This window comes from Glycine max, chromosome 5 (genome assembly GCF_000004515.6).
Source record: "Glycine max cultivar Williams 82 chromosome 5, Glycine_max_v4.0, whole genome shotgun sequence".
Lineage (NCBI taxonomy): Eukaryota > Viridiplantae > Streptophyta > Magnoliopsida > Fabales > Fabaceae > Glycine > Glycine max.
Window position 1 is genome coordinate 38,695,435 of NC_038241.2, and position 12,790 is coordinate 38,708,224.

Sequence of the window (12,790 nt, forward strand, 5' to 3'; positions counted from 1 at the left end):
ATGTAAACCCTTTATTAATTTGATTTATTTTATTCTTAACTTTTAAAAACATGTAAAATTTATGTTTATTGTTGGTGAAAGTTGAAAGTAAAATATGTTAAAAAGTAAAAATTAGGAGCAAAGAATACAATTCTAGCAACATGTTATGTTTGTCCATATCAAATTAATTGATTGAAAATAAAACTTGCCAAAAATAAAAAAAAATAAGAGATAAAAAATGTAATTATGTTTTTTTTAGTTGAAATTGAAGTTGACAACAATAGTAATTGGGCTGGGTGTGTAAACCTGTTAGGCCCACCCTGTTGAGGAGGAAAACCAAGTTCCGTTCCGTTCCCTCTCAGGCTCGACTCCGATTCCGATGGAGAACCAAATATTTACAATGAAAGGCAAGGACCAAACTTGGCTTATTTTACAATGAATAATACTAATCTTTTATTTATACAAGTGAAGTTCCAATTCTGACTAGGAAACAACACAAAAGATATGTTAAAAATTGCGTCCAAGTTTTGTGCAAAAAGTAAAGATAGCTTACATCTCTTATTAGTTGATCAAAAACCATCTTGCCTTCCATGGATAGGACCTTCCCTTGCGACATTTCTGACTCAATCAGCCCTGGAGTGACTATAGTTATCCCTATGTCTCTTCCCTATTCAGTGCTCAGAGTCTCATATAAGCTTATCACTGCTGCTTTGCTCCTAAAGAATTTAGAAAGCTATAAATTGGTCATTACTGACTATATATTGACATAAGAAAGATATCACAACGGAAGCTTAATCAATTAATTAGCTTGTTGATGTGTTACATTGTTGATGCTCATCCTTGGAACAGGCAACCATCCAGTACCGGAAGCTATTCCTATGATCTTGCCTTTCATACGATAAATTATTTGGTATATAATCACCTGATCACCATGTTCCCCACCAATGATCACGTGACATATAACCAAAATTTCAATTTATGAGAAAAAAATTAATGAAATTCAGTTATATGAAGACCATACGAAATAATTTCTCCTTTCACACACCGACACACTCTCTTGGTATAAATAAAATAAAGCAAATGCTAACTAGTTAAGGACACTGATTAAGAAACTTAAAAGGACAAATGCTTTTATGGGGAGACGAAATATTATGTTATCTATGGTTTTTTCTTTACATTTTGTTATGATTTCCACAATAAATACTTTCTCTTTTTAATTCTTTAACCAATGGCTTGAGGGTACTCTGTAGCAAAACCCATAATAGTTGATTGTTGAGTCAAATGGTTTACAATCTTGGTAAATTGAAACATCTGTATGGATGGTGATGACATCAGGGGATCCAAGCAATTTGGCAACAAGTGCTAGACGCGCTCCTCTTCTACCATACTAATATGCTAGATGCTAATTTGCGAAACAAATAAAAATGGAAAACACAGAAACAAACCAATTCCACATAGTTAATTAATTATGAGAATCAATAGATAGTTGGAACTTAATTGGTTTGTACCTCGCCTATGCCAGAGGAGGCTTCAGTGATTAGTACTACTTTTCCTGCTACTTTCTCACTAAAAATTGATCTTACGATGAAGCGAAGAATCTTGAATAACAGGTAGGGCGGTAACATGAGGAGCAGCAAAACCAGGCCAAGAGGGGGAACTACTATGTTCAACATTCCATGAATGAAAACAATGGTTTCGGTTTAAGAAAAGAAAAGGTGAGATGGATCAAAAATACACTGAACATAGTTTTTGTTTTGAGCTCTAAAGTTTGCATTCAACTTTGCATGGAGGGGAAACAACACGTAGCACTTTTTGTTTTGGAAGCTGGATACGTGTTAGTGCTTGATTTATATATAATATCATATAGTATATTATTATTTGGCATAAAAAAGTTATAAGGCGGGGTTGAGTACTTGAAATCTTGGCAGAAAAGAAAAAATCAGACTAATTTGTAGCAAGAACGCTACTAAGTAACTTCAATTTGCAGCCGAAGTCACCAAATGGCAAAAGAACAATGCGAATTTTGGATAACTGAAGTCTTAAATTGAATAGATGAAGAGAAATTAAAGTGTACATAAATATATGAGAGTTAAGTCCAATCGATTCACAAAATTTAGATAATACATTTCTTATACTTGATATACATCTTGTCTAATACATTTTATTTTCCTTTATTGCTAGAGGAGTTTGGAGAAAGCCCAAAGACCAAACGGCAGGCCCAGTCTACGACATGAGGATAAAGCACCTTCCAAGGAAAAAACACTTTGATCGTGATGGATATGTGAAGTACGAATCTCCCCTGCATGCACTTTTCACTATGGCTGCAGCACATTCACGCCCATTGGAACTCTTCCCAGAGTAGCCTGGATTGCTAAATACAATCAGCAATTCCCTTCTATTATCTTTCAGTAGAATTGACATTGGTAGAATTAATTTTAAAAATAATTTATATTTGAGAATATAGAAATCGTAGAATACTGTAACAATTAAAACAGGAAGTGAATTCCAAATAAATTAATTCAAAGATCAATTAAAGAATGAGTTGTTCAATATTATGACAATTGATGTAGTAAAGTTATAATTTTTTTTTAAGGCAAAAGAAGTTAACTGAGGTTAAACAATGCTGAACATTCCAACTATGTCAACAAAGTTATAATTATTAATTTGAAAACCAATAGTTAAGATTGTAATAAAGTATAAGTATGCATGTATTAAATTTAATTCAAGTTATTATATTAATGTCTTAATATTTAATTTTCAACTTCCCAGTAACTACACTTTGTCCTCTAAAATATAACTCCAGAGTGAACTGAATGTTTGTAAATTGCATTGATTAAAAGACCAACCTCATATTGCATGGCCATCAATGCAAGGAACGGGAGTGGCGATTGTTATTCCAATAGCCCAACCAAGTTCCATTCTCAGAGTCTCAAAGAAGTTTATTACACTGCTGCCTTGCTCTCCTGTTACCATTCAACAATTAATCACATTAATTTAGTCTTAAAATATGACTTAGTCTTTATAGTTTAAAACTATTTAAAAAGTATTTTCAAAAACGCAAAATGAACCTCATTAATTTTCTTATTTAGAATGAAATCATTAGAACTCAATAAGTTACATTGAGTTAATTTAATTTGGGCATTGCTTGAAAGTTACAGAAAATGTTTACGTTATTTGATAACTTGAGGCTTTTAAAAAGGTTTTGAATACTAGATTGAATTTTGAGTGAGTTTATACAGACTAAATAAATAATTTAACCAAGTAAAATGTAATTAACGATCTGGTGGCATGCAGTATATATCTAAAAGTTCACATAATAGATACTCATCCTTGGTAGTGGGAACCGTCCGCAACCTGAAGCAATCACTATGATCCTGTCTTTGTTTATTTTGAGATGTGGGATTGCATACAAAGTGCCATAAACTGCTCCCCAGAAATTAATTTCCTGCGAATTATAACAGAAAGTTAGTTTTACTTTAAAACAACACTTTTTAGGACAAAGAAAACTACAGATTTTAATTTAGCTCAGTTTATTCGCTATATCATCCTAATTCCTAATATCTAACCAATTGTGAACAATATATTATCATAGGATAAATGTTACAAATCAAAACAATGTTGCAGTTTCAGATGACTTACCACTTTATCGTAGATATTAATTCACTCATAATTAGTTAAAAATATAATTGTTCCGTTTCATGGCTTACCATAACTGGAGTGAATTCGGAAACATCACGCCAATTCCTACAGGCTTACCACTAATTCCCCCATTATTTACCAGATGATCCACTGCACGTGACACCAAATCGATCAATTTTAATTAGAAACCAGAAAATAGAAAGTAAACAACATACAAATATGTTTGGTATAAGAAAATGATTGCTTTTATACTAAGATACTTACAAATTTTAAACACCTAATTGACATTTTTGTTTTCTCTCTATCTTTTACTTTTTATCATATCATACACTTATTATACTTATAGCTTTCTTTTTCTCTCATTATGGATGTTTATGTATATTTATTCTAAGAAAATTTCATTAGCTATAACGTGACTTGAAGTCACATACGTCTTCCAAAGTGGTTCACCGTTTCATCAACAAAGCGGTTACAGTCTTGGACCTTGGATACACCTGCACCAATGATGGTAACATCAGGGCAATCCAGAGATTGTGCCTTATCAGCCACTGCTACAAGTTCGTCCTTTCTAATGTCAACCAGAGATAGCTTTGCTGCTCGCCTAGCATATTCATATGCTACTTGCTTTGGAAAATAAACAAGAATTTTTTTATTAGAAAAGTTCCAAAAATAATAAGATATAATTAACTTAATTAATTTATTATAAAAAATGTTATAAGAACATATAACTCAAAATTAACGGATAAAAAAGAAGTTAGTCAGACCTCGCCAATCCCTGAGGCTGCTCCGGTGATTAATTAATACTACTTTCCCTGCCACGTTTTCGGTGTATAGAAACTTTTTAACACACATAAGCAGCTTCACTAAGAACAAAGGTAGCGTGAAGATGGAGATCAGAATTAGTGATAATGGGGGCAATGCAAAGTTCAGTAGCTTGCAAATTGAAATCATTGCTTTGTGAGTTTTGAATCAACACTTTCCAACGTTTTCAAACTCTTGGTACATTCACTTGAATTCCATATTAATTATATATATATATATATATATATATATATATATATATATATATATATATATAAAATGTTGGAGTCTTGATTTTTAGACATCCAAAAATGGAAACATCCAACCCTCTTTATTTTTCTCTCTCTTTTTTTCATGTGACAATGCCAATCATATTAATTAATTATACTTTTCTTATTTTTCTTTGAATGTCTATATCTCAAAGCTGACTATCCATATATAAGAAAAAATGAGATATAACGTTCATCTGAGTAATTATAGTGACATTAAAACTTATATTTTAAGTAAGATTTTGAATTCAAATTTTATGTACAGAAAAAGTTTAATTAGAAAAAATTCTTGAAGATATCTAAAAATCTTTTCCATAATGTTGATTGCACTTGAACGGTTTGATTTGATGGGCTATATTTTGGTAGTATCAAAAAATCCCATTTTATTTTATTTTTAATAGTTTAGATAATAAAATGTTCTATCAATTCAAATATAATCATACTGAACGAGGGTAGGTAGAGTGATCGGATTGGGAAGTTAATAGGTATAAATGCATCAATTCAATGCCATGCCATGCCATGCATAGTTATCCATTACCACTATGCCACTTATATGTTTCTTTTAATAGAGCAGCAAAAGAAAAATATCTCCTCAGGACCTCAGCTCCTCATGTTGTACTTGTAAATTGTAATTGATATTTTGGTTTGAATTTGTACGGGATATATATAGGGAAAAATCAATGGAAAAAACAAGCTTCTTTTTGCTAAATTTTCTTAATAGTTTCTTGTTTATAATACTAATTTCTTGTTTAGAAATGATTAAGTTTTGAAAATAATTACTTGTTTTCTTCCTGGTCTTTATTATTGAAGGTTCAATCTTTTGCAATTGAGACTGCGCGCTGTACGGTTGATTAGTTGGAATCAAGCCATACTAAACAATATTGGTATAAAATATAACCATGACAAGAACCATATATTGCCAAATATGGTGATCATAACTCACATGTAAGAAAGAACATTTCCAAGTTCCTCGTAGTATTAATTAACTATCATAATGCCAAAAAAGAAAAGACACAAAAATAAAATTAATAATCCTATATATAAATAATAAGTTCTGCTGTTATTATGTTGTATCTTTCTCTGTCACAAACACTTTCAAGTTACATCCATTTGCCACAAACTAACATTAATTAATTTTATTCTAACTTAAGCTCTGGGATCCTGGACACATGCAGATTGCCTTTCATGCTAGACGAGTTTTGAGAAACCCCAAAGACCAAGCAACAGGCCCAGTCCACAAGTTCAGGACAAAGCAACTTCCAAGGAAGCAACACTTTGACCCACGATGGATTTGTGACGTACATATCTCCCCTGCATGCACTGTCCACAATGGCTATAGCACATTCACATGCTGACCCCATTGGAATTCTTCCCACCGTAGGCTGGATTGCAAAGTAGAATAAACAATTCCGTTATATTTAGCCATAGGTAGAAATGACATTGAAAGAATCTCTTTTTTTTATAAAAAAAACATGGTTAATAAAATACAAGTACATATAATATATAACAAACTTTAGAAAACACTAAAATCTCAATAATTAATTTTAAAAATTAAAGGTTGTAAATGTACCTAGCTTATCCTCTTAAATATATCTTTTTTTCATTTTTGAAGAATCAATTCTATGTTGGTAAATTGCATTGGTCAAGGATAAAATGAAGTATTATCCTATCTATGAGCTGAAAACAAGAACAACCTTTGTAGGAGAGATTAATTGTTTGTCTCTTTTTAAGTGTGGTTTGCATTTAAGAAGGTAAACTACCGCATCTTAACTATTTAAAACAATAATAAAGGATTCAGATTGTTACAATTAATTTTAATTTGTCACATTTGATTTATCTTCTAAAAAATAAAAAAAATATATGAATTATCATTATTATTATCTCTACTATCACTCTCATTATTACTATTGTGTTTATTGTTTCTTTTATCATTGTTTTTGTTATCATTGCTACCAGTGTCATGTAGCAATAACATAATGGACAATGGTAGTAATTATAATTATGAAAGTGCTGATTACAAAAGATATATTTTTACTTATTTAAAAAATTGTGACAAATTTAAATTAATTAAACAATTTGAATCGTTTATTGTTATGAAGGGTTAATATATCTTCATTTTATCCTTTCTAAAGCAATATATATATGCACTTTTAAAAAGCCCAATCCATTGTAGTAGATATTGAAAAATACCCAATCCTCTTCTAAGTTCTTACTAATTTTGTATCTTAACAGACTCCATATTAACAAAAGGAAGAGTATATTTTAGATGATAAAATGCAACTATAGCCATTAATTTAAAAATCAGTGACATAAGTACGTGTAAATTGGATGCTACTACTAAACTGTATCGTTTAAAACTTGAAAGAGATGTTATCCTACTCTCCTACCACTGCATGTTCTCTGAACAAGACCAACCTCAAATTCCATTGCCCTCAATGTAAGGTCCGTTTTGACAAAACCGGGTGTGGCGATAGTTATGCCAATATCCCAACCAAGTTCCATTCTCAGAGTCTCAAAGAAGTTTATTACCGCTGCCTTGCTCGCCTGTTACCATTCAACAATCACAATTTTATAATTATTAGAACTCAATATGTTTTGGAACTATATAGACTAGGTTGAATTTTAACTGAATTTATATAGACTAAATAAATGATATTTCAACCAAGTTAAATGTAGTTAATGTTCTGGCCGGTGGCATACATTATAGATACTTATCCTTGGTAGTGGGAACCATCCGCAACCTGAAGCAATCACTATGATCCTACCCTTGTTTATTTTGAGATGTGGGATTGCATATAAAGTGCCATAAACTGCTCCCCAAAAGTTAATGTCCTGCGAATTAATTCACAGAGAAAGTTGGTTTTAAAAGTTAAACCAATTTTTTTTGGACAAGAAGAGTAGAGATTGTAATTTAATTAGTTCAGTTTATTCACTATATCATCCTAAGAGATCCAAATAATATCAAAATGAACGACTTCATAAAGGATAAATATTGATAAAAGATGATACCTGCAACGAGACAACCTCTCAGCAATTTTCATTCTTAATTTGTTATCTGTGAGAAGTCATAAATATCTAGCGGTTTCAACCTTGGCATATATGAAAATGTTGGTTTTAGTCTAATTTAGTATTACAAAATCAAGCTTATAAAGTGAGAGTAAGAGTTGTATTTCAAAATTATTCTTATATATCATATCATAAAACTATTTTTAATCAATGTATAGAACTATTGGCATATCAAGGTTATAGGGTGTGGACCCAATTGTCCTCATATGATTTTTTTATTTGTATATGTGTAATAAAAAAAATTGCTAAGATGAATTATTTTTAAATGAATATAAGAAATAAAAAATAAAAAATGAATTGATACTAATCTTACTTTTTTATCCCTTTAATTTTGTATAGTATTGACAATAAAAAAATTATAGAACATTTTTAAAATATCAAAATATATAAAAGATAATTATAATTTGTAAAAGTTATAAGTATTTTAGATTTTTTTGTCATAATATTATATATTTTGTGATAACTGGGATATTTTATTGTGTGATACTATTATAAAATATTTCTTGTCCCGTTTACAAAAGTTTCTGAATTGGCCTCTCCATAGAACAAGAATCTTTTCCCATAATAATATTCCGTAAAAATGCTTACAAATCAAAGTCATGGTGCAGTTTCATATGATTAAGATTTAAGAAATATGCCCAAATCAACTACTAATAGATAATGCACCAAGTTATTAAGATATAGTAATTGTTCCGTTTCATGGCTTACCATAATCGGAGTGAATTCGGAAACATCAAGCCAATCCTCCACCCCTACAGACTTACGACTAATTCCAGCGTTATTTACCAGATGGTCCACTGCACGTGACACCAATTCTATCAATTTTATTTAGAAACCAGAAAATACAAATAAAACAACAGCATACAAAATTACTTGGTATAAGAAAATTTCACTGTAACACGTGACTTGAAATCACATACGTCTTCCAAAGTGGTTCACCGTTTCATCAACAAAGCGGTTACAGTCTTGGACCTTGGATACATCTGCACCAATGATGGTAACATCAGGGCTACCCAAAGATCGTGCCTTATCAGCCACTGCTACAAGTTTGTCCTTTCTAATGTCAACCAGAGACAGCTTTGCTCCGCGCCTAGCATATTCATATGCTACTTGCTTTGGAAAATAAACAAGAATAAGTTTATTAGCAAAATATTCTAATGCAATTTGAAAAATGATAGTTATACTTTTTAAGTGTTTATGATAGTTGTGTGATAAGATATAATTAACTGAATAATATTATAAAGTAGTATTGTATGAACATATAACTTTTATAAATTTGCGCAAACTCAAACTAAGACGAATAAAATAAGAAGTTAGTCAGACCTCGCCAATCCCTGAGGCTGCTCCAGTGATTAATACTACTTTCCCTGCCACGTTTTCGGTGTATAGAAACTTTTTAACACACATAAGCAGCTTCACTAAGAGCAAAGGTGGCGTGAAGATGAAGATGACAATTAGTGATAATGGGGGCAATGCAAAGTTCAGTAGCTTGTTAATTTCAATCATTGCTTTGTGAGTTTTAATTTTTCGACAAGATTGAAATCAGCACTTCCAAGCTATAGCAAAAGCTGTCTTTAAATAGTGTAACAACCACGAATTCTAGATAGGTAAATACTATATTTAATACGAAACCTTTTTTCCTTGAAACAGCACGAACGGTGCGATCTCCGTCAAATTCTGGAACGATTCAATCTTATTTTAAACATATTAAGGTATTAATCACTTTGTTGAATTACTTATTAATTGTAAATGTAGTTTAATATATTGAGTTTTACTCTAATTAAACTTCAGATTAATATTATTTGATAAAAAAAGTCATTTAATATTTATTTTTTAAATTGAAAGTATCTAAAAAAAGTAAGTTAATATTCTTTTTTCTTAATAAATAAGTTAATATCCTTAACTTATATATTTAATGTATAAAATAAAAAGTGTAAATTACATGAATCTTCGTCAGAATTATATTTATTACTCTTGATATTTCTTCCTTTCAAAACATATAAATAATTTCTTAATTTTTAAACTTTGGTTACACCATTTCTTTTAGGGGTAAAAAGTGTTACATCAACCCCTCTTAATAGTGTAAAAAATAAAGAAATATCAAATATAATAAGGACAAATCAAGAAAAGTATGTGCAATTTATTTAATAAAAAATCATATTTTCTTTTGTTCATTTCCAAATAATAAATTTTTTATTTTATTCAATATCTTTTATATAAAATGTTAAGAAAATAATAAAAGAATATTAAAAAACTATAACATTTTTTTAAAAATGACGTCACTCTTTAATGTAATCCAGATAGACTGATAGTGACGTTAGTTGTTGGACGTTGCAATTATGGTTTGTCTAGAATTTAAGGGCATTGAATGTTAGTTGGCCAAAATATACAAAAATAAAATATCTCCATCCAATATAAATATCATATTTTGAAATTTTAATTACTTTTTTATTTTTAGTAAATTTCACAATATTATTTCACTATCTAGATCTCTTTTATTTTTTGACTTTAATAGTATATCTCTACGTAAAGATTTAACATTCTACTCTCATATAAATAAGAAAGAAGATTATAATAAAAAGTATCAATTAAACTTTCTAAAAGAGATTAATAATCAATAAAATTAATAAATCTTTATATTAATAATATGATTGTCAAATAAATCATTAAATATCACACAACTTTTTCAATTCTCATCTTAAATAAACTAAATTATAATTTTGGTCCTTAATTTTTTTTACATGGAATCTTGAATTTCTTATTTTGTTTAAAATTTTAGTCCTCACATTTTTAAAAACTCATCATTTTGATCTAATTCTCAATTTTACATATATTTTTTTATTTAATTATATTATATTTTAATTAATTAAATTTTTTATAATACCTTAAACTAATATGTTACGTTTAGGATTTAATTAAATCAAAATAAGATAAATAAAACATATGAAAAGCAAAAATTTAACTAAAATTATGAGTTTTCTATAATATTGGGACTAAAATTATTGGAAAAATAAAATAACTAAAATTGCAAATTAAGAACTAAAGGAACCAAAATTGTTATTTGACCAAAAAATATAATAGCCTTCCTTTTTTTTGCGGACACCTTGCCGACAAAAGACTATGAATGAATTAAAGGGATTTTTGTTATTTGTTGGTCTAAAAATAATATTTAAATAGTTAGTAATAAAAAATTATTACAAATTATGATAAATATACATTTGAAATATTAAATATCATTTTTAATAAAAAAATAATATTTTTATTCTTTCACCACTATTTTTAGAGAAATGACTAAAAAGTTGAAGTTAAAAATATTCATTTAAAAATGTTTAATTATTTAAAAAAATGATAGATTTTTTTATAAAAAAAACTTCCTACCCCATTGCTCAGAGGCTCTTCGTTATGCGAAGGTGTGGGGGAGAGATGTTGTACGCAGCCTTATCCTTGCATATGCAAAGAGACTGTTTCCGGATTCGAACCCATGATCAACAAGTCACCAAGGCACAACTTTGCCGACAAAAGACTATGAATGAATTAAAGGGATTTTTATATTCTCATATAATGAATATTTATCAAATTATTTGATATGTTGTAGATTAAAAAGTTGTCTTACTTATAGAATCATGAGTAATATAACACATAGGAAGAGATTTTTAAAATTTTACTTAGTATTGGAATAATTAAGAAAATTTCACTATAGTTGCTTGGTATAATTAAGAAAATTTCACTATAGCACGTGACTTGAAGTCACATACGTCTTCCGAAGTGGTTCACCGTTTCATCAACAAAGCGGTCACAGTCTTGGACCAATGGAATGATGCTAACATCAGGGCAACCCAGAGATTCTGCCTCGTGGGTATTTCATATATGGATTTAAAGTATTAATTCGTTTCATTTTTTTGTCATTGGTCCATCAAAACTAAAAAATATTAAGAAAAAATAAATTATAAATGTAAGTTAATTAATTTTATCTTTTATAAATATTAAATAATAAATACTTACTAAATGTATTATCTTAAATTTTGAATAATAATTTATTTAGAAAAAATAAATAAATTAAAAATTAATAAATATATGTATAAAATATCAAAATAATATTAAATTACTTTTTTAATAAAAGACGATTCTTCGTCCCACTTTTCTCTCAATTCATTTTTAATGGGACAAAATGACACAGATTGATTGATTGAAAATTTTAACCAAGGTCAAAACGAATTGATCCGACAAATCTAACGTGTTTTTCCAATCCTAGTCCTTTCTAATGTCAACATAGCTTTGGTGTATAGAAACTTTTTAACACACATAAGCAGCTTCACTAAGAGCAAAGGTAGCGTGAAGATGGAGATGGCATAATGGGGGCAATGCAAATTTCAGTAGCTTGTTAATTGCAATCAACACTTCCAATCTATAGCAAAAGCTGTCTTCAAAATTTTGGTAACATTCATCACTAGAATTCCAGATAGATACATATATAATATATTATGTTGATTGCGCTTGAACTGTTTGAATTGATAGGCAATATTTTGGCAGAATTAAAAAATTAAAAGATTTCCATATTTGAAGTAATTTATTTTAAATAGTTATATAACATATGAAATGTTTTTATCTATTGACGACAGACGAGAGAACCGTGCACCGTGCATGTTACAGAGGGTGGGTAGAGTGACGGGTGTGGGAAGTTAATTATATTCAATGTCATCAGTACACATATAGTTATGTAATACTACTACCACGTATTATGTTTTTAATAAAAGCAGCGAAATACTTGAAAGAAAATTATTCGTACGGGCTATATCTAGAAAAAAAAAATAATCAAAGAAAAAGGAAACAAGCGTCTTTACTAAATTTTCATAACAGTTCCCCTGTTTATACTCAACCTTTGTTTAATCGAAAATGATTAAATTTTGAAAATAAGTAATTATTTTTTAAAATAAATTGAAACAAAGCACACTAAGTTAAGGGAGATGCTAGGTGCACCCAGCAATATTGCTGGTGCACCCAGCAACTTTTATGAATGGACAATTTTGCCCTTTAAT

General features: G+C 29.3%; 2 protein-coding genes and 1 pseudogene across 4 annotated transcripts in view; all 3 read right to left on the reverse strand.

The window, feature by feature from the left end:
- The window catches only part of LOC100785644 (protein DEK), a 7,683-nt gene extending 5,975 nt beyond the window's left edge, over positions 1-1,708 (reverse strand). The window contains exons 1-2 of one of the 2 annotated variants that reach the window (XM_006580552.4): positions 1,488-1,708; positions 533-695 (exon numbers count right to left, since the gene is read on the reverse strand). In XM_006580552.4, coding sequence (XP_006580615.1) covers positions 533-595 — 63 coding nt within the window. In that variant the 5' untranslated portion in view covers positions 596-695; positions 1,488-1,708. The remainder of the gene's footprint in view (positions 1-532; positions 696-1,487) is intronic. The other variant, XM_026128514.2, reaches the window with a different exon arrangement.
- A 432-nt stretch (positions 1,709-2,140) lies between these two features.
- LOC100785107 (11-beta-hydroxysteroid dehydrogenase-like) lies at positions 2,141-4,569 on the reverse strand (annotated as a pseudogene).
- A 1,033-nt stretch (positions 4,570-5,602) lies between these two features.
- On the reverse strand, positions 5,603-9,333 carry LOC100808990 (hydroxysteroid 11-beta-dehydrogenase 1-like protein-like). Of its 2 annotated transcripts, none has more exons than XM_006579382.4 (6): positions 9,078-9,333; positions 8,675-8,867; positions 8,463-8,551; positions 7,389-7,520; positions 7,076-7,232; positions 5,603-6,070 (listed from the first exon to the last, which is right to left on the reverse strand). In XM_006579382.4, exons 1-6 carry the CDS (start codon positions 9,258-9,260, stop codon positions 6,033-6,035), a joined length of 792 nt encoding a protein of 263 aa, XP_006579445.1. In that variant the 5' UTR covers positions 9,261-9,333; the 3' UTR covers positions 5,603-6,032.
- Between the last annotated feature and the right edge of the window lie 3,457 nt (positions 9,334-12,790).

Coding starts and splice junctions, on each gene's coding strand:
- LOC100808990 (XM_006579382.4), bottom strand. CDS start 9,260: ATGATTGAAATTAACAAGCTACTGAACTTTGCATTGCCCCCATTATCA. Junction 8,868..9,077: donor CAGCCTCAGGGATTGGCGAG/GTCTGACTAACT, acceptor TATTTTCCAAAG/CAAGTAGCATATGAATATGC. Junction 7,521..8,462: donor CCGAATTCACTCCGATTATG/GTAAGCCATGAA, acceptor ATTAATTCGCAG/GACATTAACTTTTGGGGAGC.